The 23542-nt window shown below is 43.9% G+C and overlaps 1 protein-coding gene across 1 annotated transcript in view; it reads right to left on the minus strand.

Moving 5' to 3' along the window:
• The window catches only part of LOC124805686 (nose resistant to fluoxetine protein 6-like), a 462198-nt gene that overhangs the window by 146596 nt on the left and 292060 nt on the right, over window positions 1-23542 (minus strand). Inside the window, exons 6-7 of the mRNA XM_047266255.1 lie at window positions 21404-21591; window positions 8848-9017 (exon numbers count right to left, since the gene is read on the minus strand). Of these exons, the coding sequence (XP_047122211.1) occupies window positions 8848-9017; window positions 21404-21591 (358 nt within the window). The remainder of the gene's footprint in view (window positions 1-8847; window positions 9018-21403; window positions 21592-23542) is intronic.

Genomic DNA, 23542 nt, shown 5'->3' on the forward strand with positions numbered 1-23542 from the left:
CTGTTTCGCCAACATGTGATACCTGCTCTGCGCGGGAGAGGCGCTTTGGACTCAATTGTATTCATGTCCGATGGAGTTTCAAATGACATTGCTCGTTAGATCACTCGGTTACCCCGTAACATATTTGGACAAAACCGAATCATTGGCGGGTCGTTCCAGACTGCGTGGCCACCAAGATCACCAGTTTTGAACGCGTGTGCAGGTCGTAGGGTTATCCGAAAGTTAGGATTTACCAACACTAACCCACATTGGAGGCTGAAGATGAGCACAGCGATGGAGGTAGCCAACTCCTACCTGGGATGTTTCGGACAGTAGGGCTGGGCAAACGATACTCGCGCTCGAAGGGGCTCGAGATTTCCCGATACGCCGCAGCGTTCGATGCAGTATCGGTCTTTTTCTAACAGTCACTTAACGTTTGAATCGCGCAGCGCTAGTGCAAGGGAAACCTCAGAAGCCACGAACTAGGGGGCTATGGCTCTGCCTCAAATTTGAAAATTAAAAAATAAAACTGTACAAACTCTTATTGTGTTTTAAAAAATTTACGGGTTCTCATACAGCACCGTTATGTATAGATACACAGTCTTTTAAATAAAGGCAACAAAGACGAAAATGTTGTCCTCCAAAAAATATTACTTGACTGAAACCAGTAGTATATTTTCGTTGTTTTTGAGAGGTGGTAATGGTTTACCAAGTAGGTTGCAAATGAGCAATTCAATGTCTGTTCACATATTAGAATAGCAGATAAGGACGTTAACAGATTTTAATCAGTTTGAAAACAAGACGGTAAAACTCAGATGAAACAATCAAAACAATTAATCAAGAATTAAAAGCCAAACAAAAAACGCGTGTCATAAAGTGACTGTAATTTTTATCACGAGAAAGAATTACAGGGCAAGACCCGTCTTGCAAATAGTACCATCAGATGTCACTAGATCGGGGGACTAGCGAAAGAAAGCTCGAGAATTGGAGTGAAACGTGATTGCAGTCTTTTATTTATTAATTAGAACCGTTGTTACGCATGGTCTCTATCCTAGAAGATATTACAGCTATTTTTATTACTGAAGTCCACACTGGATTAAAAACGCTAAGACAGGTCGTTGTGATAGTACCAACAAAAGTCACTAGATCGCAGGTCGATCTAAAGGTCGAACAGAGCCCGTGAATTCCCGAAATTTGAGGTAAACTGTTCGAACAGTTCGAGTTGTGTTCAGACACAGCCCTGGGTTCCAGGGTGTTGTGGATGCAATATTTGTAACCTGTAACGTAATCATGGCACGCAGTTAGCAAATGTTACCCTCTCACGTGAAAATTAAAATGTATTAGTTTCAATGGTTTATTAGTTATTTCTCTTCCGAATTTCCTTACAAAAGTTTCCACAAAGTTTCATAGTCCTATGAACACTCGTGTTTCATGGGGGCCCTCTCAACTGGCGAATGTTTAATTATAACCACCCTGTAGACCAGGATCTCACGTACGGCAATCTTCCTTGTAATTTTGCTGCCTTTCCACATACGTAATAAAAATGTTGCACATTTACCACGTTTTTTGAGGCTTCGCATCCTGTTGCTATAATTCCGTTTTCGCTTACAGGATTTTCTGTTCAACTTTTAGATTACAGTTGGTATATTTATACAGTTTTGACCAAGCTTGCGTCTGTGTTTCCACAGCTGTTCTTATCTTCGACAATATGCTTTGTTGAGACGTATTGAGTTTGATTTAAGACGTTGACCGTGGCCCGTTTTTCCACATCAACAGTTACATTGGCGTGTTTTTATGTATTATGTGTGTTGGAAAAGCGACAAAACCCGCATGAAGGTTACACGTTACACGTTTTACGCTTTATAATTGAACTTCAAATCATTCTGTGATAGTATGTTTAACGACTTTCGATAGTAATGTCATGTGACATTTGTATTTTTTGTGCGAATTATGTTAAATGTTGTGGTACATAGTTTTTTCCTTATCTACTATGACTTTGCGAAACTCTCGTTAGGGACGTCATAATATGTCGCAGTTTCCGACAAAGATGTGTGGAATGTAACATTGCGCCGATAGAGGAAAAGATGTTGGGGTATAAATTAAATAAGATGGCTCTCGTTGTCTTCATGGGGATGATAAACTCGGCTTTCCTTTCCCGTGCGCATAATTAATTGAAATAATGAAACAAAGTTGCACCAAATGCTAATAACCAGTAAGACAATTCATCACTACCCATTATCCAGCTGCAAATTACGTCAAATGACGACCCGCGACTACAATATTTCAATTTTCACTAATAAAAGTCTACTGTCTTTAAAAAGGTCACAAAAACTCAAATGAGACGAAACCAGCTGTTTCAGTTAGTGTTTAAAAGCGATTCGAGCCCCAATACAGTGACTGATAAGAGTGCTGTATAAAATTTAATAAATTGAAAACTGCTAGAAAACATTAACTATATTCACTGTTAATCATTAAAGGAGAATAACCTGCAGACTAAATCGCACCTAATTGGAGTCAAACCGACACACAACGATAAATTCTAAGCGCTAGCTCGTAGTAAAAATCATGTGTCCCTCGAGGGTAAAATTGAGGCAAAGTCCAAATTTAGCGTTCAGAAACACATCACACGAGAATCACAAGTCCAGGCGATCATCAGACACCCTGACTAGGCCCTGAGTTCTTTAAGTCCAGCTACTGGATTACCAGTAAAATTGTTACCTTCGTAAAGTGTGTGCAGCTAGAACCACTGCTCAGCCTGACGTAGATATTGCTTCCACTAGCACGCTCAGAACATACTCCAACCAGCACACGTCCTGCCCCAACCAGGACGTACCGAACTCCTGTAGCTACATCATGATGGCCGTCGACCTTATATAGCCTCGGTCCACCCCATCCGCAAAATTCCCGTGTGCGTAACTTAACGAGGTTTGCAGTTTCACCAGCACCAGTTACATCTTTTGATACAATACTTATGAATGAATTGACCGCGCCATTAACAGCATGCTGAAATTCTGATCTGAAACGATATACTACATTAAGTTTTACGTGCAGTATTTCGTCCAGTAATTAAAGCTGAATAATTTCGAATTTCGTTGCAACGCTTAAAAGAGTTCTTTCTCTATGTATCGTTAAATATTATTACAACTATTAATTTTGCCCCACTTTCATACCGGATTTTTACTGCTCTTTCCGTTGCAATAGTCAGACTTTATGTACCTTTAATAGTTCATTAGTTACAGACAAACATTGGCAAAATTATAAACGAACAAGAGAAACATACTATAAAAATTTTAAATCTTAAGAACTAAAGATTGTAAATTGTTTGTCATGACCTTCGCCAACGCGTACTACCTTGCTGTATATGTACTTGTTTTGCGGTAGATTTTATATCAATTTTCTATGAAAATCACTTAAAATGTCTCACTGCTGAATTAATTACGCTATAAACCGTGTGTATGTACTAGTGGAAGCGCTCCGCAGAGAGCTACAATTTGAGTGTCCGAACTTTATTGTACATTAATCAGTAAAGAAATTATTATACTTTTGCCGACTGGTGCTTACAGGAAAACGTCTCGATGCTGTATCTGTCTGTTTAAGCCACGATCAAGTTGCGTTTATATCTGTAAGAAGGATTCGATTTTCATGATTGAAATTTTCTCCACCCGTTTCTATTGGAACCAGGACAGTTCGAGACACTAAGCCTCCATACAGTGCGTGGAATGGCCTACTAAAAGTAGTACCCCATCCTTTCCTCGATATTTTCGGTGTGGAAAGAAAATATAAACCAAAGAAAATAATAAATATTGATTACTATTTCTTCAGCACTGAATCTGTATGTGACCTCAGTTTTGCCACAATTTGGCTGTCACAAACTAGTAAATTGATAAAAGAAGTGTAATTAGAATGAAAAATTATCTTAATTTTCAGTACTAACAAATATTTTATTTAAGTATAAACAGGAAAATGATATTAAAATCGCTAAACATGCGTAATTACACATACCGATTTAGCTGTAAAAATGGTGATTGATCTGGCTTCTTTGTTATCAAGGCTAACAATAAGCCACGTGCATTGAAAATGTCTATGAATGGTTGGCCGTGCAGTTATATGGCCAACTCAATGCCACGTTGATTAAACGCAGATAATCTACATACAGTTCGAAAAATATCGACTTAGTGCCTTTTGCTTCCCAGAGCGAACATGCTGGCAGCAAACGGGAGAAGACACTTTAAATATGGTTCAAATGGCTCTGAGCACCATGGGACTTAACTTCTAAGGTCATCAGTCCCCTAGAACTTAGAACTACTTGAACCTAACTAACCTAAGGACATCACACACATCCATGCCCGAGGCAGGATTCGAACATGCGACCATAGCGGTCGCGCGGTTCCAGACTGAAGCGCCTAGAACCACTCGTCCACAATGGCCGTCGAAAACACTTTATCTACATTGATGTACAGCAGGGTTTTTACCTTTAAGCTTATGGTTTCTGAATCAAAGCTCATCTAACACACTAGTCAAGCTGCATACGAGGGTTGCCCAGAAACTAACGCACCGCATTTTTTTCTTCAACAGTTCTTTATTGAACATGATGAGAAATACACACACGAAAGAATGGTACTTTACCTATACGTCTCCATGCCGTTCTATGGCGTGAAACAACGGCGTGTATGGCCTGTCGGCACCAATTCTTGTCCTGGTGGCGGAGCCAGTGCTCCACTGTATGAATCAGCTTCGCACCGTCCTCAAAATGTCTTCCACGAATGGCATCCTTTAATGGCCCAAACAAGTGGAAGTCCGAGCGGGCTAGATCAGGGCTGTCAGGTGGCTTTACCTATACGTCTCCATCCAGTTCTATGGCCTTCCTCCAGCGTGAAGCAACGGCGTGTATGGCCTGTCGGCACCAATTCTTGTCCTGGTGGCGGAGCCAGTGCTCCACTGTATGAATCAGCTTCGCACCGTCCTCAAAATGTCTTCCACGAATGGCATCCTTTAATGGTCCAAACAAGTGGAAGTCCGAGCGGGCTAGATCAGGGCTGTCAGGTGCGACAGCCGTGGATGGTCTCCTGACCGCTGCAGATCGTGGAGCTGCGCCGAACCGCCATCTGATGACTTCACCCTCCGTGCCCAGCGACTAACTGTACTTCAGTCAACAAAAGACGTTCCATAGACATCGCACAAGCGTTTGTGAATATCCCCCACAGTTTTTCCTCTGCAGTGTGAAATTCAATGACGGCACATTGCATGTAACGTACATCACCTACAGACGACATTTTGAAACTGTCCTACAGCTAGGCTATCTGTCGGAAGTGACGGAAACTTGGCGCGCTCACTCAGTAGACTTCAAATAATACGTGCGCAACGTTTCGCATTCGTAGCATTATTTACGACTGAGAAAAAAAATGTGGAGCATTACTTTCTGGGCATTACTTTCTGGGCATTACTTTCTGATCCGAAGTATCTGGGCACTTCCATGGAATGCAGTATTGGCCAATAGATGCCACAAGAGGCGGACCCGCCAGTGTAACAGCGGGTGGAGAACGTTGTGTTGTCAATTGAGAAGCAGTGATAGCAGAATGGGTTACCCGGGGCAGTTATCGGGTTCCTGAGTAACGAATCCATTAGGGACATTTCAAATCTTCTAAAACTGCCCAAGTCGGCTGTTGGTGATGTGATGTGGAAACGGACAGAAAAAAAATCAAAGTTAAGCCAAGAACAAACAGACTACAAGTACTGATGGACAGGGACCGTCCAGCGTTGTGGAGGTTTATTGTAAAAGATCGGGCTTGTGGAAGGAAGCACTAGTGAGTTCCAAAGAGCTACAAGCAGTTCAGCTAGTACAATGGCCATGTGTGAGGAGTTACAAAGAATGGGGCACAGTGATCGAGCAGCTGCTCGTAAGCCACAGATTCCTGTAGTCATTGCTAACCGACGGCTAAGCTGGTGGAAAGAGCGACACCATTGGACAGTTTATGACCGGAAAAGACCGATTTCGAGTGATGAAATATTCTATACCCTACAGTAATCCGATGGAAGAGTTTGAGTTTGGCGAATGGCTGGAAAACGTTACCTACTATCATGTGTAGAGCCAATATTGAAGTACAGAGGAGGTAATGTTACGGAATGGGGTTGTTTCTCAGGCTTAAGGTGCTTTCCCCCTATTGCGCTTAAGAAAACGCTAAATGCGGAAGGATATGAACACCTTCACACCATTGTGTTCTGCGCACGGTAGGGGAACAGTTCGGAGACGATAATTGATTGTATCAGCAATCCGCCTCGATAGCTGAGTGGTCAGCGGGACGGAATGCCATGCTAAGGGGCTCTGGTTCGATTCCCGGCTGGGTCGGAGATTTTCTCAGCTCAGTGACTGGGTGTTGTATTGTCTTCTTCATCATCATCTCATTCCCATCGACGCGAAAGTCGCCAAAGTGGCGTCAGCTCAAGAGACTTGCACGAGGCGACCGGCCTACCCGATGGGAGGCCCTTGCCACACGACATTTCATTTCAGCGTGACAGTGCAACATGTCATAAAGCAGAATCTGTGAACAGTGGTTTGTGGACAATAACATTCCCAATATGGGCTAGTCTGCACAGAGTCCCTACTTAAACCCAATGGAACACGTTTGTGATGAATTAAACGTCGACTGCTCTTCTGACCCCAGCGTCCAAAGTAATTAACTACTCACGTTTCCGTTACAGAGGAAGGATGGCTCGCTCTTCCTCCACAGACGTTCAGATATCTCACTGAAAGTGTCCCCAGCAGAGTTCCAACCGTCGCTCGTCCTATAGTAATGTCCACTAAGAAGTGCCCGGGTACATTTGATTAGGTAGCGTACGTATAGACAACAATGAGTGTATGATGTTCCTTAATAAGACTCCCAATGGGTTGTTAAATTTATTGGCATGACACCAAAGAGAGACTAGTGCCTATACGTCAGGGAATTCAGTTATGAGTGTAGATAAACAATTATGTAGTCCTTCATTCGAATGTATCAGATGAATAAGCGTGAGCAGCTAATAGTTAACATTTGCGATGTGGGCGAGAAGTCGTTTGGGAACCTAATCGCAGTCATACGAAATCAACTGCTTGAACAATATTCGAAGCTGTTTAATACCTAGATGCACCGAATTGACGCGTACCGGATCACCCTGAGTCTTGTCATCGAGCAACGGTTGTGTTCAGATTATCATTGCTTGCTGGTGAACCTGACTTGCAGAGTTTATAGCTCCACGCTACTTTTACAAATTCTCCGGAGAAGAATGTACAAACTTAGAACCATAAAGCTTTCTCCTCTAGGTACCTGGGTCTCCAGATCGTCGAGTCTGGTTGCAGCCCTCGTTTTCAACTAGACAAAAGGTTGCAGAATGTAACTACCTTAAAGTCACTCCGAAAATAACTGACTCAATTTGTGTTGGGCAATTATGAAAAGGAAAATCCATTACTGTCTCCGCTGCTGAAGATGTGATCTTGCTTACGACACGACAGTGGCAATTACAGCATGACAGTTATTGAACTATATGAAAAAAACTAAATTAGTCACAACCGGCGTGCACACACTTTATTCAATAGGTAAACGTCACTACAGATATTCAGATTTAGGTTATGACATGTTCGATATGCTTGCCACCATTGGAAATGATATGGCGTAGACGAATAGCGAAAATGTGCACGACGCGCTGAAGTGTCGGAACATCAATGCTGTCGATGACCTCCTGAATGGCTGTTTTCAGTTCAGCAATGGTTTTGGGGTTGTTGCTGTACACGTTGTCTTCAACATGCCCCACAAAAAGGAGTTGCATGTGTTCAGACCCGGAGAATATGGAGGCCCCAGCTGCCTCTCGCCAGAATGCGGTCCCCAAAGTGCTCTTTCACGACATCAAACACTCTCCTGTTTCGGCGGGGTCGAGCTCCATCTTGCCGTTACCACATATTGTCGAAATCAGGCTCACTTTGGATAATGAGGATAAAATCATCTTCCAAAATCTTCACGTACCGTTTCGTGGTCACCATGCCATCAAGGAATATCGCACCGATTATTCCGTGACTGGACACGGCACACCACATGGTCACCCGTTGAGGTTGAAGAGACTTCTCGATCGCGAAATGCGGATTCCCAGTCCCCCAAATACGCTAGCTTTGCTTATGTCGAACCCATCCAAATGAAAGTGGCTTCGTCTCTAAACTAAACCATACTCACATCAAAGTCCTGTACGTTACTTCTGTGGACAATAGTGTTGGCGAAACACAACTGCAGTTCCGTGGCCCTGGAGCTTAATGGCTGATTGGTTTGAATTTTGTGTGGGAAGAGATGCAGGTCTTCAACAAAGATTTGTCGTGATATCTCCCGATTGATTCCCCCCTGTTGTGCAGCTCGTGTGATCGGTTTCCTGGGACTGGTTTGAAACACAGCGCGGCTCTTCTCGATGTTATCGGGCGTTTTCACCTATTTTGGACGACCGATGTTGCCACCACTGTCATCACGAACACGACCCATTCTCTCAAACTTGCGAAACAAATTCTCGATTGTTAGCACACTTGTACCGGTTGCCTTCAGCTTGAACACGGTCTCAAACTTCCTTTGAGCCGCAGTTAAGCTGTTATTGATCGCATAGTAGGCCTTCACAAGCGCTATACGCTCAGGCACGCTGTACCGTGGTATTTTCAAGTACAAACGACCGACAACAACATGTGCGTGTGCACACTAATTCCCATCATGCCCCGTGGCCAACCGAGCAGTTTGAACGTTATGGCGATATTGCTTCACATAGTTCAATAATTGTCACCCTTTGCACATACAGATTAGAGGGCCTCATGAGCTGGTGTTTATTCAGCCCTGTAACAACAAGTTGTCATAAAAGCGGACGTACCTGAGGTATCGGTAGAGACAGGCCCACCAGATGTAGGAGACGCGGAACTTCCGCCTGCTGGCCACCTCCTGGAGAAACAGGTAGCTGAGCAGGAATCCGCTGATGACGAAGTACGTGTTCACCACCAGGTGCCCGTTGAAGATCGTCGTCCAGTCTATCCGGCCGTAAGACTGTCGGCACAAGTAAGGTTACTAGTCCCCGTCTTACGAGATTCACAATAAATGCACATAAAAGGTATTGTTCGTCAAGATATCTGAAAACATACAATGAGTTGAAACAGAGTGAACTACAAACTGGTCAAAACTCCTACACACGTCCAATTTTTCGATCGGTTGGTCGGTCGGTTGGTGCGTGTGTATGGCTCTTTATGTATCCACCAACATGGGAACCAGCCAATAAGAAAGTTGTTATTCACAAGACCAGGTTTAAGACCGCCCTCTGCTTGCAACCGGCCCACCCTCTCTCCATCTCCACACCCTCTGCCTCCTTTCCCAATGCAACTTCCACCATCTACCCCTCCCAGATGATGAGCTTCACCCTGACATCTACCCTTCCTACCAACTCTAACCCCATCTTCCTGCCTCCTCCTCAGGGCTCCCTCTCCTCCCCCTACCTTCTCCTGAGCGGCTTCCCCCTCCTACTCCCCCTCCATCTCTTGTGCCTCTTGTGTCTCTGGGCTCCCTCCTGCCCTGTCTTCCCTCTTCCTCTCCCACCCCACGTGTCTCCTGCCTCTTTGTGAACCCACTGATGCCCCTCCTCTCTTCATCCCGCCGCTTCCCCAGCTGCCCCATGCTCTCCCCTCCTTTTCCATCCTCTCTGATCTTTGCCTCGGCAGGTCCCACCTGGCAGTTTTATTCTTTGTCATGTGTGCTCCAAGTGGGTTTTAAGTGTGTTGTTCCGAAGTGTTTTTATTACTGTGGCTGACCTTTAACCTGTGCATGCGCATTCAGTGTCTTCTCTGTGTTTTAAGAATCGCCAACTGTGTTTTTTAACTTTATGGTGACTTTTTTAATTGTCCCCCCATGAACGTCTCCCTGTCAGTGTATTTTTACCTCCATTATCTCCCCTTACTCTGTTTTATGTTTCCCCTTTTTATCGCCTTATATATGTAGCATTTTATTCTTGTTTTAGTTGTCATGTCACTCAGCTGAAGAGCGGCGGATTGTGCCGCTGACAGCCCTCCCCTGCCCATATGGGGCAGGGGAATGAAATCACAATAAAGAAAAAAAACTGCAACAGGCAGTTCATCCACCTGTTGAAGTCATGTTCAATTCCGCTGTTGCTGCTTCCCTGGGTGCCTATTCTGTATCTTTCCGCCATTGTGCCGATCGTTTCGGTACTCAGTAGCACCGAACGGTCTAGTACTCGAATTAGAGTTCCTGCGTTGTTCAGTATGCATTTCAATAGCGATACCATTCAGGTCTAGAGAACCGAAGCACTGTTGTCAGTTCGTGTTGTGCAAGCCAATCAAAAGCAAGCGGTCACAGATCTGCGCATGCACACTGCATAGCGCACAGTGCCACGAACACAAAGCGACTAGCAGACAACACAGGCGCGCTATTCTTCCAAGTGCCGAAAATTGCGTTTACGTTGCCATAACGCATGACGCCGAATTCCATCGCATTGACGTGCCCGCCTTCATCACCCTTGCCTCCTTAACAGTATCAGGCGCAGTATATCCATTTCCATGATTCTCAGCTGAAATGCATACAAAATTTTACAGTTTCTCTGACCATGTTTCCATGCATGCATAATAACGATAGCGTATTTGACTGTATTCTGCAGATTGTCGCAAATGCCGCATTATGTCATCTTATTCTCATTCACACTGACATCGTGTTTTGGATTTTACGTTCCGGAAAATGAGTTAGGAATAGTGTGTAGTACCACATTGTACTAATACATCTATAAAAATATCCGAAAAATTGATTCTGAGAGTTTCAAAGAATAAGAAGATAAACAGAATGTGGTTATAACACGCTCCTAGAGATCCAAATGATTAAGTAGTCCACTTCCCTATATGATGCGTCAACGATTTGGGTCTTAAAACAAAATAAAAAAAACAACGCATTTTTGTGAGCTCCTGCAGTTCGTCGAAGTTTATAACATGCATCTCATGAATGAAAATGTTTCGTACATGGTGCTACAGTCTAAAAATATTACGGCAGAGATCTTTCATCTCTGTCTACTGTGGTTGAGGATTCGATCGCAGATAAATACTTGTGACAAGCAAAATTGTGAAGATGACTGGTGCTAGTTACATTCCCAGTAATTTTAAGGAGTGCTCGTAGATTGCTGTCTAACCGCATACTCGGAAATCGCTATATATTCGGAAAAAATGGTGAATTATTTCTGACAAGAAAAAATATAAAGGCCACTGTCGATTGTTTCACTCACGGCAATTTCATCTCCAACAATTTCATATTTCGTACTTTAAACACACAGAAACCACGAAATCATCACTGAGGAAGTGCGCTCTTACATGTATGTAATAACGAATATTGCAGAAAAATCTTAACTTACACGAATAACAATGTCCCAGAACGTGTTGCATATATGAAGAATTAAAAAAAATTCTTGCGTCCACCCATGTGCGAACCCGTGACCTTTCGTATCATATTCCAGTGCGCTAACCACTTATATATATATATATATATATATATATATATATATATATATATATATATTCCACAAAAACAGTAACAAAAATGGCTACAAAGAAATGACATAAATAAGGTGACATATAATTGCAGCCATAAATTAAAGCATTCGAAGAGTGAGGAATCTGGCCACGCCAAACAATAGACACGCAGTGCTCATTTGTTGTAGTATTGTGTAGAGGAGCGTAGGCTGACCTCGTTGCCAAATGGTGCTGCGTAATTCACAAAACGCTTGATAGTTTGGAAGGTTTCCAATATCAGGCTTCACATAATTGCTTTCCATTGTTACTTGAAAGTTGTAAACACGTTTCGATAATTACTAACTAACCCATTTGTGGGTTAAAGTACACAAAGGCACTAGTAACGGCAGTTCTCACTCATGTAATATACATAAGCAGAGCCGATGTCTTAATATTTAATGATCTTTAAACTCTTATTTGCATAAAAATAACACGTATTTTGAGAGAATATTCACCGAAAACTTTTTTTTATGTAATCGTTCACAGTAGCAACGTAACCTAACCATATTTCTAACAAAGGGAAATAGTCTATTACGAACTCACTTTCCAACTGAATGCGTCCTCTGGTGATTCTTTAGTAACACAATCACTAAAACCAAAGCTAAAAACGCTAAATATGTTTAAAATGGCAAATTATACGTGTACATAAACCACAGCTCACCGACCAGACCGAAATCCAAAACCTCTCGGTATAATTGTCGTAAAATCGGTGGGAGGACCGTTCGGTAACAAGTCTCAGAAGCTTACTGAATAGTATATTTCGATAAAGACCCAAAAATGACGTCACTACCGAGATTAACCTACTACACAGATAGGTATGAACGATACAGAATAAGGTCCCTGTCCGCCACTCACCGCCGTCACGGGCCGTATCGACGCCGCACTTCCGGTGACGGATTATGCTGAGCAACACACTTTCGGACTTTTTCAGAGGTGGCTATTGAACTAAGACAAATTTTCATAACCCGTGCTGGTCAGACTTTCGCTCAGAACCAAGGCACGACATATTACGCGCCGTGGTAGTGACTTTGCCTGTGTTTTTTGTTTCAAGTGTTGTCTCTGTTTCCTGTTCGAAACTGACAAATTTTGTCCTTTGGACCAGGACACTTCAAGAAGAAGTTATCCTTTCGTTGAATATTTAAAAGGATTTTGTTTTCTTTTTCGATTCAAGCTACAAATCAATTTTGTTCAAAGTCGTATCAAATATGTGTCAACAAACGTGTTATGGGGAGTTGGAACGTCTTACCCCAGCAATGTTAAATTTAGTGACTTGGCTTTCCTGTATTTCAGGAACCGCTGTAGCCATTGACATGAAACTTTTACAGGAAATTAAAATTTATGTTCTGAGGCTACTGAACTACGCTAATTGCATTTCAGCCACAGCTTTTGGAAATACAGTTTTTTAATTACACAGTTAAAATTTTGTGTACCTTTCTTGTACGTTATCCTAAATAATTTTAATTTTACATAACATTATGTTCTTCTTTTAGTTCAGTAGACTCAGGATATGTATGTTATTACTCCCTGAAAATTTGAATACTCTACTCGAAGTGGTTTCTGAGATTTATGGAAAAATGCAACAGAAAATGCAAATTTTCAGGAACGAATTCTAAAGTTTCAAAAGACTGTAACTCACTTAACATACGCTTAATTTTTCATTTTTAGTCACGAAAAAGCACCCTGCACCATACTGTATATCATCCTTTTGATCTTTTTCCAAGTTTTTTCTTCTTTCTGGACTCCTTAGTGGCCAACTGTGTTGCATACTCTGCTTTATCAATGCGAACCTTGTCCATCCGTTCAAGGTCTCTGATGCAGTTTGCTCCAGGATTAATTCCCATATGCTGTAGCACTTTCACCCTACCATTGTTGACATCATTAAAAGCAATAACAGCATCACTGAACCCTCACTTTAGTGTCTTCATTAAAAAAAAAAACAAAAAAAAAACATTTTCTCATAAGCGAGGCCATATAAGATTATTGAACGACTCATTGGGATTTTGAGTCTGACCATGCAGACACTTCTTCTGTGATTCAGGATTTGACGTTTTATGATATCCAAGACTGCTGCTGCGGTGGAATGTTTATGGCTGTGTCAACTGTTTGAGTACTGGGCATTGCGGTAATTGCACTATGAATCAGGTCCAGGAAGGCAAAGGTTGTGTACTGGTTTTTCATCAGTTAACAGTCTGTGGAAGAAGCTAGCCCATACTGCCTGTTTCATTTCCAACAAATCCTCAGTATTATTTCTAATGGCCATCCCATAATACTGCTGTAGTTCATCAATCATTTTGTCTGTCAGCCTGCCTCTTATAGTTTTACCATCAGAAAGTTTCCTGTCTCTCAAACTTCGTTTCAACTTCCTCAACCTGCTGCCCATACTCTTCTGGACATGATCAACATATTCCAGCCTTCTATATAAAAAATTACGGATTTTCTTAGATCTTGAAGTAATGCATGTAAACATTTTGACATTTTCAATCGGCGTAGATTATATTTAAAAAAATAAAATAAAATGTGAGTTTATAAGTGATACATACATCACTTTATTCGGATAAATTGTAAATTTTATAATGAGATAAAAATCCAAAAATTCGAAATTTTTTCCGTTCTAACTCCCCTTAAGCGACAGTACTTCCTCTTCCTAATTTTTGGAAAACTTTCCAGATGACGTCGCTCCAAACTGAAAATTGGTATCGCACTTGTGACAAAAGTCTGTGGCTTTTGCAAAAACATGGCTGTAAGCACTATGGGACTTAACGTCTGAGATCATCAGTCCCCTAGACTTAGAACTACTTAAACCTAACTTAACCTAAGGACATCACACACATCCATGGCCGAGGCAGGATTCGAACCTGCGACCGTAGCAGTCGTGCGGTTCCGGACTGAAGCGCCTAGAACCGCTCGTGTGACTTTTGCGTGGATCTTTCAGTTGTGCTGCAAGCAGCCTACGATGTACGCCTTGCAATATAAACTGTCATTCGAAATTTAAATATCTACCTGCACGAGCAATATACACTGTCTGATCTAAAGTATCCACGCCCCCATTAGTGAATGTTAATATAGGGCGCGTCACCGTTCGCCTTTTGGCGGACTGAACTCTTTTGGGGACAATTTCAGCGATGCGTCTAAATGCCTGCAGAGGAATGGCGGCAAATTCTTCCTGAAGAGCCGAAACCAGAGAAGGTAGTGATGTTGGACGCTGAAATCTGGAGGGAAGTCGACGTTCTAACTCATCCCAAAGGCATTCTATTGGGTTCAGATGGGTACTCTAGGCAGGACGGTCCATCTCTTATTGTGTGCAATCCATTGCCCCTTAGACGCTGCCTTATGACACACTGCGTTGCCCCGCTGATATGAACACTCATCGTCACCGAACAGTTCATCAACTGTCGCAGTACACAATGCTGTAAAATGTGTTCATACCCTTCCGGATTTAGCGTTTTCTTATTCGGAATAAGAGAACGGCGCTCTAACCACGAGAAACAGGTAACGTTCTCCAGCCATCTGACAAACCTAAATCCGTCCATCGGATTGTCACAGGGTATAGCGTGATTCATCATTCCAAATCACTCGTTTCCAGTTAGTCACTGCCTAGTGCCGTCGCTGTTTCCACCAGCAGAGTCATCGCTTAGCACTGACTAAAGAAATGTGAGGCTTACGAGGGGCTGCCCTACCGCTGTACTCCACCCTTTTTAAATCCCTAAGCATAGCCGTTGTCTTAGCTGGACTGATGATAGCACTTTGGAGCTTACTACTGATTTCTTTTGATGATTTCATGCGATTTTACAGTCATCCTCTACAACGCATGGTCGCTGTTCTTACATATTTTTCGATAAAACCACAAAGATGTACTCTTGTGCCTGATTGAATAGTCTTTAAGTGAGATGATGATGATAACGAAAGTTAATTGTCTGCGGAATTATCGAAATAGCATTGAATGAACAGTAAAAAAACTATTTGTTTTAACAGTACTTATAAAAAAAAGCAAAGCGTTCGGAAAATTAACATCTGTAAACCCGCTAAGTGATACTAATCTTTGTTTCACGAAGCTGTAATTATTTTATCTACCGGTACGAAAAAACCGACATTACATTATCTCCTCCTTCCCATTCTGGTAGCGGCGCGATACGTATGTAAGTATTTCCATTATATCATTTCTGCCAATAATAATTGTACCATTATGTTTCAAATTAAGTTTAATTTTCCAAAATGACCAGCCTCTCAGTTTTCCTGTTTTGATTATATAATGAAAGTAGTTCAAATGGTTCAAATGGCTCTGAGCACTATGGGACTTAACTTCTGAGGTCATCAGTCCCCTAGAAATTAGAACTACTTAAACCTAACTAACCTAAGGACATCATAAACATCCATCCCGAGGCAGGATTCGAACCTGCGACCGTAGCGGTCGCGCGGTTCCAGACGGTAGCGCCTAGAACCGCTCGGCCACTCCGGGCGGCAGGAAGGTAGTTCTGGCTGTTTAAATTAAGCTGGAAACGACCTGCTTAGTGACACAAGAATCGAGCTCCATAAGAGGTCTATCGTTGGTTATTTCGTTAACAGAAAGTCGAACCTGCATCTTAATTCGAAGTCCGATTAATTTTTTACAAAATAATGTCTTTTGTATGAACATTGTGTACTCGGTCTTTCGTCACCAAGCACGCCGTTAACCAACAACGACCATTCTGACCCGAATTTAATTTTTAATCAAGCTAGAAAAGCAAATTAACTTCATATTAATAGTCGAGCATGGCCGCTTTAGAAGGAGTAAAATGTCTCTGATGGATTTTATATGTAAACTGAAGGCGGCGGGGCGGGCGGGAAAAGGGGGGGGGAGAGAAAAGAGAGGAAGCCGGCCGCTGTGGCCGAGCGGTTGTAGGCGCTTCAGTCTCGAACCGCGCGACTGCTACGGTCGCAGGTTCGAATCCTGCCTCGGGCATGGATGTGTGTGATGTCCTTAAGTTAATTAGGTTTGAGTAGTTCTAAATTCTAGGGAACTGATGACCTCAGATGTTGAGTCCCATAGTGCTCAGAGCCATTTCAACTAGTTTTTGAAAAAGAATATACGGCAGAAAGTTCGAAGCTCTGGAGGACAGAGTGACGTACACCGGCAACAAAACAGCCAAGCAGGGGCAGTCAAGATATCAGACAGTGAACAGTCTCTACATCAGTGTTAGGTGTTCTACGTCCTTATAGAAGTGCACTGCAGATGACGCAGCTTAAGACGTCACTGGCTGCAGTATCACGTGGTATATAGACCCTTGCTACTGTACATTACCCCAATGCCTGCCCTCTTACATGCATGTCTCTCCAGTAGGAGGAACAGTACTTTAGCCACTGCGGAAGTTTTCCTGTTTCGATGGACCCAACTATATCAAACAAAGAACTGTCGAACACTCATATTTCGGACCAAATGTCTTTTCGTTATATCCGCCTGGTAGCTGATTCCTCTGCACCTAAGCAGGCCGTTCGGGCAGCCACCCCGCCAGGATGCTGTGGACAAACGCCTTTCAACACCGAGATATTTCCTTATTTGGCCCGGGTTGCCTACCATGGAGTTACAAGTCGCCTCCAAAGCGTCTGTGGGGCAACCTCGCCGATAGGGAGCGTGTTTGTCGCAACGGAGACCGCTGTAGGCAGAGGACTATTTTCCTACGCCAGGCCATGGGTCCCCGCAGTGCCACGTGGATGTCCATCTGCTCCCGACTGTTTAGGCCACCACCAGACCGTGTCTGAGTCGGTTAAGCCGTTAGTACACTGGACGAAGCACTTGATCTGCACGCAGGCTGGATATCCGATGTCACGAGAGACAATGCCGTCGCCACACGACACGAGCACGTTGACGTGATATAGCGCCGTCCAGTTGTCGGCAGTTATTGGAACGCAAACGGTACTGTTTGATCACGTAAATAGGCGCGCGTAGAATTCCTACGTTACCCCTATTAAAACGCACATATTTTAGCTTGACCATATATTAGTCATGATTTTCTGTCTGTGGTATACACAATTAAAAATATTCAATATTCGTGAATGTTTAATGAGACAAAAATAAAAGATACATGTAAACTCAGTAAGGATATCAGCTCATAAAAGTTCAACAAATCGAAGAAACTCACTCTTGACAGAGAGCTCACTTATATTTGCATAACATCAAATATCACATAAATTATGTCTATTAATATCACAGAAATGTCCCACAACACTTTAGAAAACCCGAAGGTAAAGAACAGTATTGTAAACACGAAGACGAGAATCCTTACCAATCCAACCTCGGTTCCATAACGTGATGCCTCAAACAACTACGCTATTCTAAAAAATTGCTTCCAGCGAACTCTTATTTCATGTTACAGTGTTCTGAGGACTTAAATCGCTCAAAATATTATTGACATTTCACTATAACAAATCAATGACGACTCATTTTCGTTTAGGTCGTTGCCCTAAAACGACGTACTCTCATAACACGCGAGTTATAACGCGAAAATAACTAAATACGAAAATACTTCAACCACAAATATGACATTTCCTGTCTTTTGTTACAACAAATCGTACCAGTAACGATTCGTTCTCGAGACGTTCAGTGTGCTGGTGCTGAGAAACAGTATACAGGGTGGTCCATTGATACTGACCGGGCTAAATATCTCACGGAATAAGCATCAAACGAAAAAACTACAAAGAACGAAACTCGTCTAGCTTGAAGGGAGAAACCAGATGGCGCTATGGTTGGCCCGTTAGATGGCCCTGCCATAGGTCAAACGGATATCAACTGCGTTTTTTAAAATAGGAACCCCCATTTTTTATTCGTGTAGTACGTAAAGAAATATTAATGTTTTAGTTGGACCACTTTTTTCGCTTTGTGATAGATGCCGCTGTAATAGTCACAAACGTATAAGTACGTGTTATCACGTAACATTCCGCCAGTGCGGACGGTATTTGCTCCGTGATACATTAACCGTGTTAAAATGGACCCTTCACCAATTGCGGAAAAGGTCAATATCGTGTTGATGTATGGCTATTGTGATCAAAATACCCAACGGGCGTGTGCTATGTATGCTGCTCGGTATCCTGGACGACATCATCCAAGTGTCCGGATCGTTCGCCGGATAGTTACGTTAAATGGTTCGAATGGCTCTGAGCACTATGGGACTCAACTGCTGAGGCCATTAGTCCCCTAGAACTTAGATCTAGTTAAACCTAACTAACCTAAGGACATCACAAACATCCATGCCCGAGGCAGGATTCGAACCTGCGACCGTAGCAGTCTTGCGGTTCCAGACTGCAGCGCCTTTAACCGCACGGCCACTTCGGCCGGCTAGTTACGTTATTTAAGGAAACAGGAAGTGTTCAGTCACATGTGAAACGTCAACCACGACCTGCAACAAATGATGATGCCCAAGTAGGTGTTTTAGCTGCTGTCGCGGCTAATCCGCGCATTAGTAACAGACAAATTGCGCGAGAATCGGGAATCTCAAAAATGTCGGTGTTGAGAATGCTACATCAACATCGATTGCACCCGTACCATATCTATGTGCACCAGGAATTGCATGGCGACGACTTTGAACGTCGTGTACAGTTCTGCCACAGTTCTGGCACAAGAGAAATTACGGGACGATGACAGATTTTTTGCACGCGTTCTATTTAGCGACGAAGCGTCATTCACCAACAGCGGTAACGTAAACCGGCATAATATGCACTATTGGGCAACGGAAAATCCACAATGGCTGCGACAAGTGGAACATCAGCGACCTTGGTGGATTAATGTATGGTTCGGCATTATGGGAGGAAGGATAATTGGCCTCCATTTTGTCGATGGCAGTCTAAATGGTGCAAGGTATGCTGATATCTTACGTAAGGTTCTGGCGATTTTACTACAAGATGTTTCACTGCATGACAGAATGGCGATGTACTTCCAACATGATGGATGTCCGGCACATAGCTCGCGTGCGGTTGAAGCGGTATTGAGTAGCATATTTCATGACAGGTGGATTGGTCGTCGAAGCTCCATACCATGGCCCGCACGTTCACCGTACCTGACGTCCCCCGATTTCTTTCTGTGGGGAAAGTTGAAGGATATTTGCTATCGTGATCCACCGACAACGCCTGACAACAAGCGTCAGCGCATTGTCAATGCATGTGCGACCATGCGGAAGGCGAACTACTCGATGTTGAGAGGAATGTCGTTACACGTATTGCCAAATGCATTGAAGTTGACGGACATCATTTTGAGCATTTATTGCATTGATGTGGTATTTACAGGTAATCACGCTGTAACAGCATGGTGGTTCTCAGAAATCATAAGTTCACAAAGGTACATGTATAACATTGGAAGAACCGAAATAAAATGTTCAAACGTACCTACGTTCTGTATTTTAATTTAAAAAACCTACCTGTTACCAACTGTTCGTCTAAAATTGAGAGTCATATGTTTGTGTTTATTACAGCGCCATCTATCACAAAGTGAAAAAAGTGGTCCAACTAAAACATTCATATTTCTTTACGTACTACATGAAAATGTAATAAAAATAGGGGTTCCTATTTTAAAAAAAACGCAGTTGATATCCATTTGACCTATGGCAGCGCCATCTAGCGGGCCGACCATAGCGCCATCTGGTTTCCCCCTTCAAGCTAGACAAGTTTCGTTCTTTGTAGTTTTTTTGTTTGACACTCATTTCGTGAGATTTTTGGCACAGTCACGATCAATGGACCACCCTGTATATTCGTAGGGTGCAACATATAACATAAAACGCACCGAATATGTGCTACTGCTAAACACGATAAATATAGTATGGTGTCTTGCTTTTGCTTGTGACACAGAGAGCGTTATCGCTTGCTATTAGTTTATTTAACGTGGCACGTTGCCGAAATATCGCAGAATTTATTTTCTATTTCACGTGAGGAAATAGTTCCTAACGTGAAATAGCAGGAAGTGACGTCACAAAACTCGTAGATTCCCACGTCAACTTTAGCTGACTCGTTCCACCTACGCCTTAAGTGAGCAGTACCAGCAGTTCCATCCGACAACATTAGTGGTTCAGTTCCAGCGCTACCTTAAAGCGTTCCACGCCGGCAGCAACCGCCCAGTTCGTCCTGGTCTTCAGCAGCGGCACGCCAGCCGTCACACGCCGACTGCAGCGGCCCAGTAACCTCCCAAAAAAATGGCTCTGAGCACTATGGGACTTAACATCGCCGGCCGGAGTGGCCGAGCGGTTAAAGGCACTACAGTCTGGAACCGCACGACCGCTACGGTCGCAGGTTCGAATCCTGCCTCTGGCATGGATGTGTGTGATGTCCTTAGGTTAGTTAGGTTTAAGTAGTTCTAAGTTCTAGGGGACTTATGACCACAGCAGTTGAGTCCCATAGTGCTCCGAGCCATTTGAACCATTTTTTTTTTACTTAACATCTGAGGTCATCAGTCCTCTATAACTTAGGACTACTTAAACCTAACTAACCTAAGGACATCACACACATCCAAGCCCGAGGCAGGATTCGAACCTGCGGCCGTAGCGGTCTCGCGGTTCCAGACTGACGCGCCTAGAACTGCTCGGCCACACCGGCCGGCGGTAACCTCCCAGATCTTGATGCCGCCACCTACCACGACTCTGGGGTTCGTCATGTAGGCACATCACAGACAACGGCACAGGAGAGATACTTCTGTTGTATATAGTTGTATGCATATTCATCCAAGGACGTTATAAATGAGTTTCGCGTTGTCAATAAAGTTATTCTTTTAAATTTCTTTCGATCACTCTTCAGTGTGAGGATACTTAAGTTTTAACATGTTGAAGTTTGAGCTACAGTTTCATTGGTAAATGATCTTTGATACAGCTCTGTTCGCTTTTGAGGCAGAAGAAAGTGTGTCGGACACGAGATGAGGCGTACCTTTTCGATGAGCTCCGGGTTGAGGATGGGCGCGGCCTCGAGCAGTACGATGCGGTGTCCCAGGATGATGATGGTCATGGTGAGGAAGCGCGCGCCCTGCACGTAGCGCAGGTTGAGGTGTTTGCGCGGGGGCTGCGACAGCCGCCGCCAGTTGGAGATCAGCGAGAAGCACAGCAGCGTACGCAGGCCTGCAGCACGAACAAAAAACTCGCCGTAGTCCAATGGTGGTCTGCTGAGTGTTTCGACAAAGCACTCAGAACTGTGGCCACCAAGCTGAACTTTCTGGAGTAAGGTTCATGTGCTTTGCGAGAGCCTGAAAGGGCGTATTGAGATAACCATATAGGCGACGCTTAGGGCGTTAATAGCTCACCGACTATCCGGAAGGTAGGTGCCTTGTAGCAGCAACATATGTGCATGTGAGAAATGACAAGTAATTCTGTGCATTCTTGTAAGATTTGTCTAGTGTACCGGGTGATCAGAAAGTCAATATAAATGTGTAAACTTAATAAACCACGGAATAATGTAGATAGAGAGGTAAAAATTGACACGCATGCTTGGAATGACATGGGGTTTTATTAGAACCAAAAAAAAAAAACAAAGTTCACAAAATGTCCGACAGATGGCGCTGGACAGCAAAACGTCAGTGACTGCGCAATCGTGTATGGTTCAAATGGCTCTGAGCACTATGGGACTCAACTGCTGAGGTCATTAGTCCCCTAGAACTTAGAACTAGTTAAACCTAACTAACCTATGGACATCACAAACATCCATGCCCGAGGCAGGATTCGAACCTGCGACCGTAGCGGTCTTGCGGTTCCAGACTGCAGCGCCTTTAACAGCACGGCCACTTCGGCCGGCAATCGTGTATAAAAGGAGCTGTAATGAGAGAGAGAATCAGTGCTACCCTAACAATCAACTCGTCCAAGTTCTGGTCGGCCTTCCGTCGCCTTACCGGAACTAAACCCTCCCCCTATTATCCTCTTCTCCATGATGATCACCCTTTCCCTGAGACCCTTAGTAAGACCAATCACTTTGCCTCCTATCTCTCTGATGTATTTTCCATCCCCGATGATCCCCAGTTCGATTACTCCCTCTTCCCGGATATCCGTGATCGAACTGACACCTCTGTCCCTCCCCTCGCTCCTGGTTTCCAGTACTTGGACAACATTGCACACATGGAACTCAATGCCCCTATTACTACACAGGATCTCATTGCCACACTTCGCACAAAACGCACCACCGCTCCTGGTCACGATCGTGTCACCTACCGTCACCTTCGTGAAGCTCCTGTCTCTTTCCTCTCCACCCTGGCCAGGCTCTACAATGTAGTCCTGTCCACCGGTTACTACCCCGACCTGTGGAAAACCTCCCGTATCCTCATGTTCCTTTAACCTGGCAAACCGCCGTCCGCCGTCTCTTCCTACCGTCCCATCAGCCTTACCTCGGTCTTCAGCAAGGTCCTGGAATCTATCCTCACCCGGCGCATCCACCTGCATCTCCGCCAGCACCGCCTCCTTCCCGTTACCCAGTGTGGCTTTCGGCCGTCCTTCTCTTCCGACGACCTTCTCCTTCACCTCACTCATCTCCTTTCCGAACAGCTTAATTCCCGTCGCTCCGCAATCTTCCTCTCCCTGGACCTCGAACGTGCTTATGACTGCGTATGGCATTCCAGTCTCCTCTTCAAGCTCCAAACCTTCGCCCTTCCCATTAACTACGTCCGTCTGATCGGCTCCTTTCTCTCCCGCCGTCCTTCCTATGTCACCGTCCATAACACAGATTACTACACCTTTTTCCCCTCTGCCGGTGTGCCCCAAGGCTCCGTCCTCTCCCCCCTTCTGTACCTTTTGTACACGGCGGACATGCCGACGCCGTCAGCCCCCGTCCACCTTCTCCAGTTTGCCGATGACACCGCCTTCCTTGCCCTTGCCCCCACCCTACAGCGCTCCAAACACCTTCTCCAATCCCATCTTGACCGGTTCACCACTCGGTGCAACCAGTGGTTGCTCAAGGTCAATCCCTCCAAAACCCAGGCGGCGATCATTGTAGGCAAAACCACCCCTTCCTTCCGCCTCCTTGATTTCTACATCACCATCTATGGCCGTCCTATCGCCCTCACTCCAACCCTTAAGTACCTTGGCG

This window comes from Schistocerca piceifrons, chromosome 7 (genome assembly GCF_021461385.2).
Source record: "Schistocerca piceifrons isolate TAMUIC-IGC-003096 chromosome 7, iqSchPice1.1, whole genome shotgun sequence".
In the NCBI taxonomy this organism is placed as follows: domain Eukaryota; kingdom Metazoa; phylum Arthropoda; class Insecta; order Orthoptera; family Acrididae; genus Schistocerca; species Schistocerca piceifrons.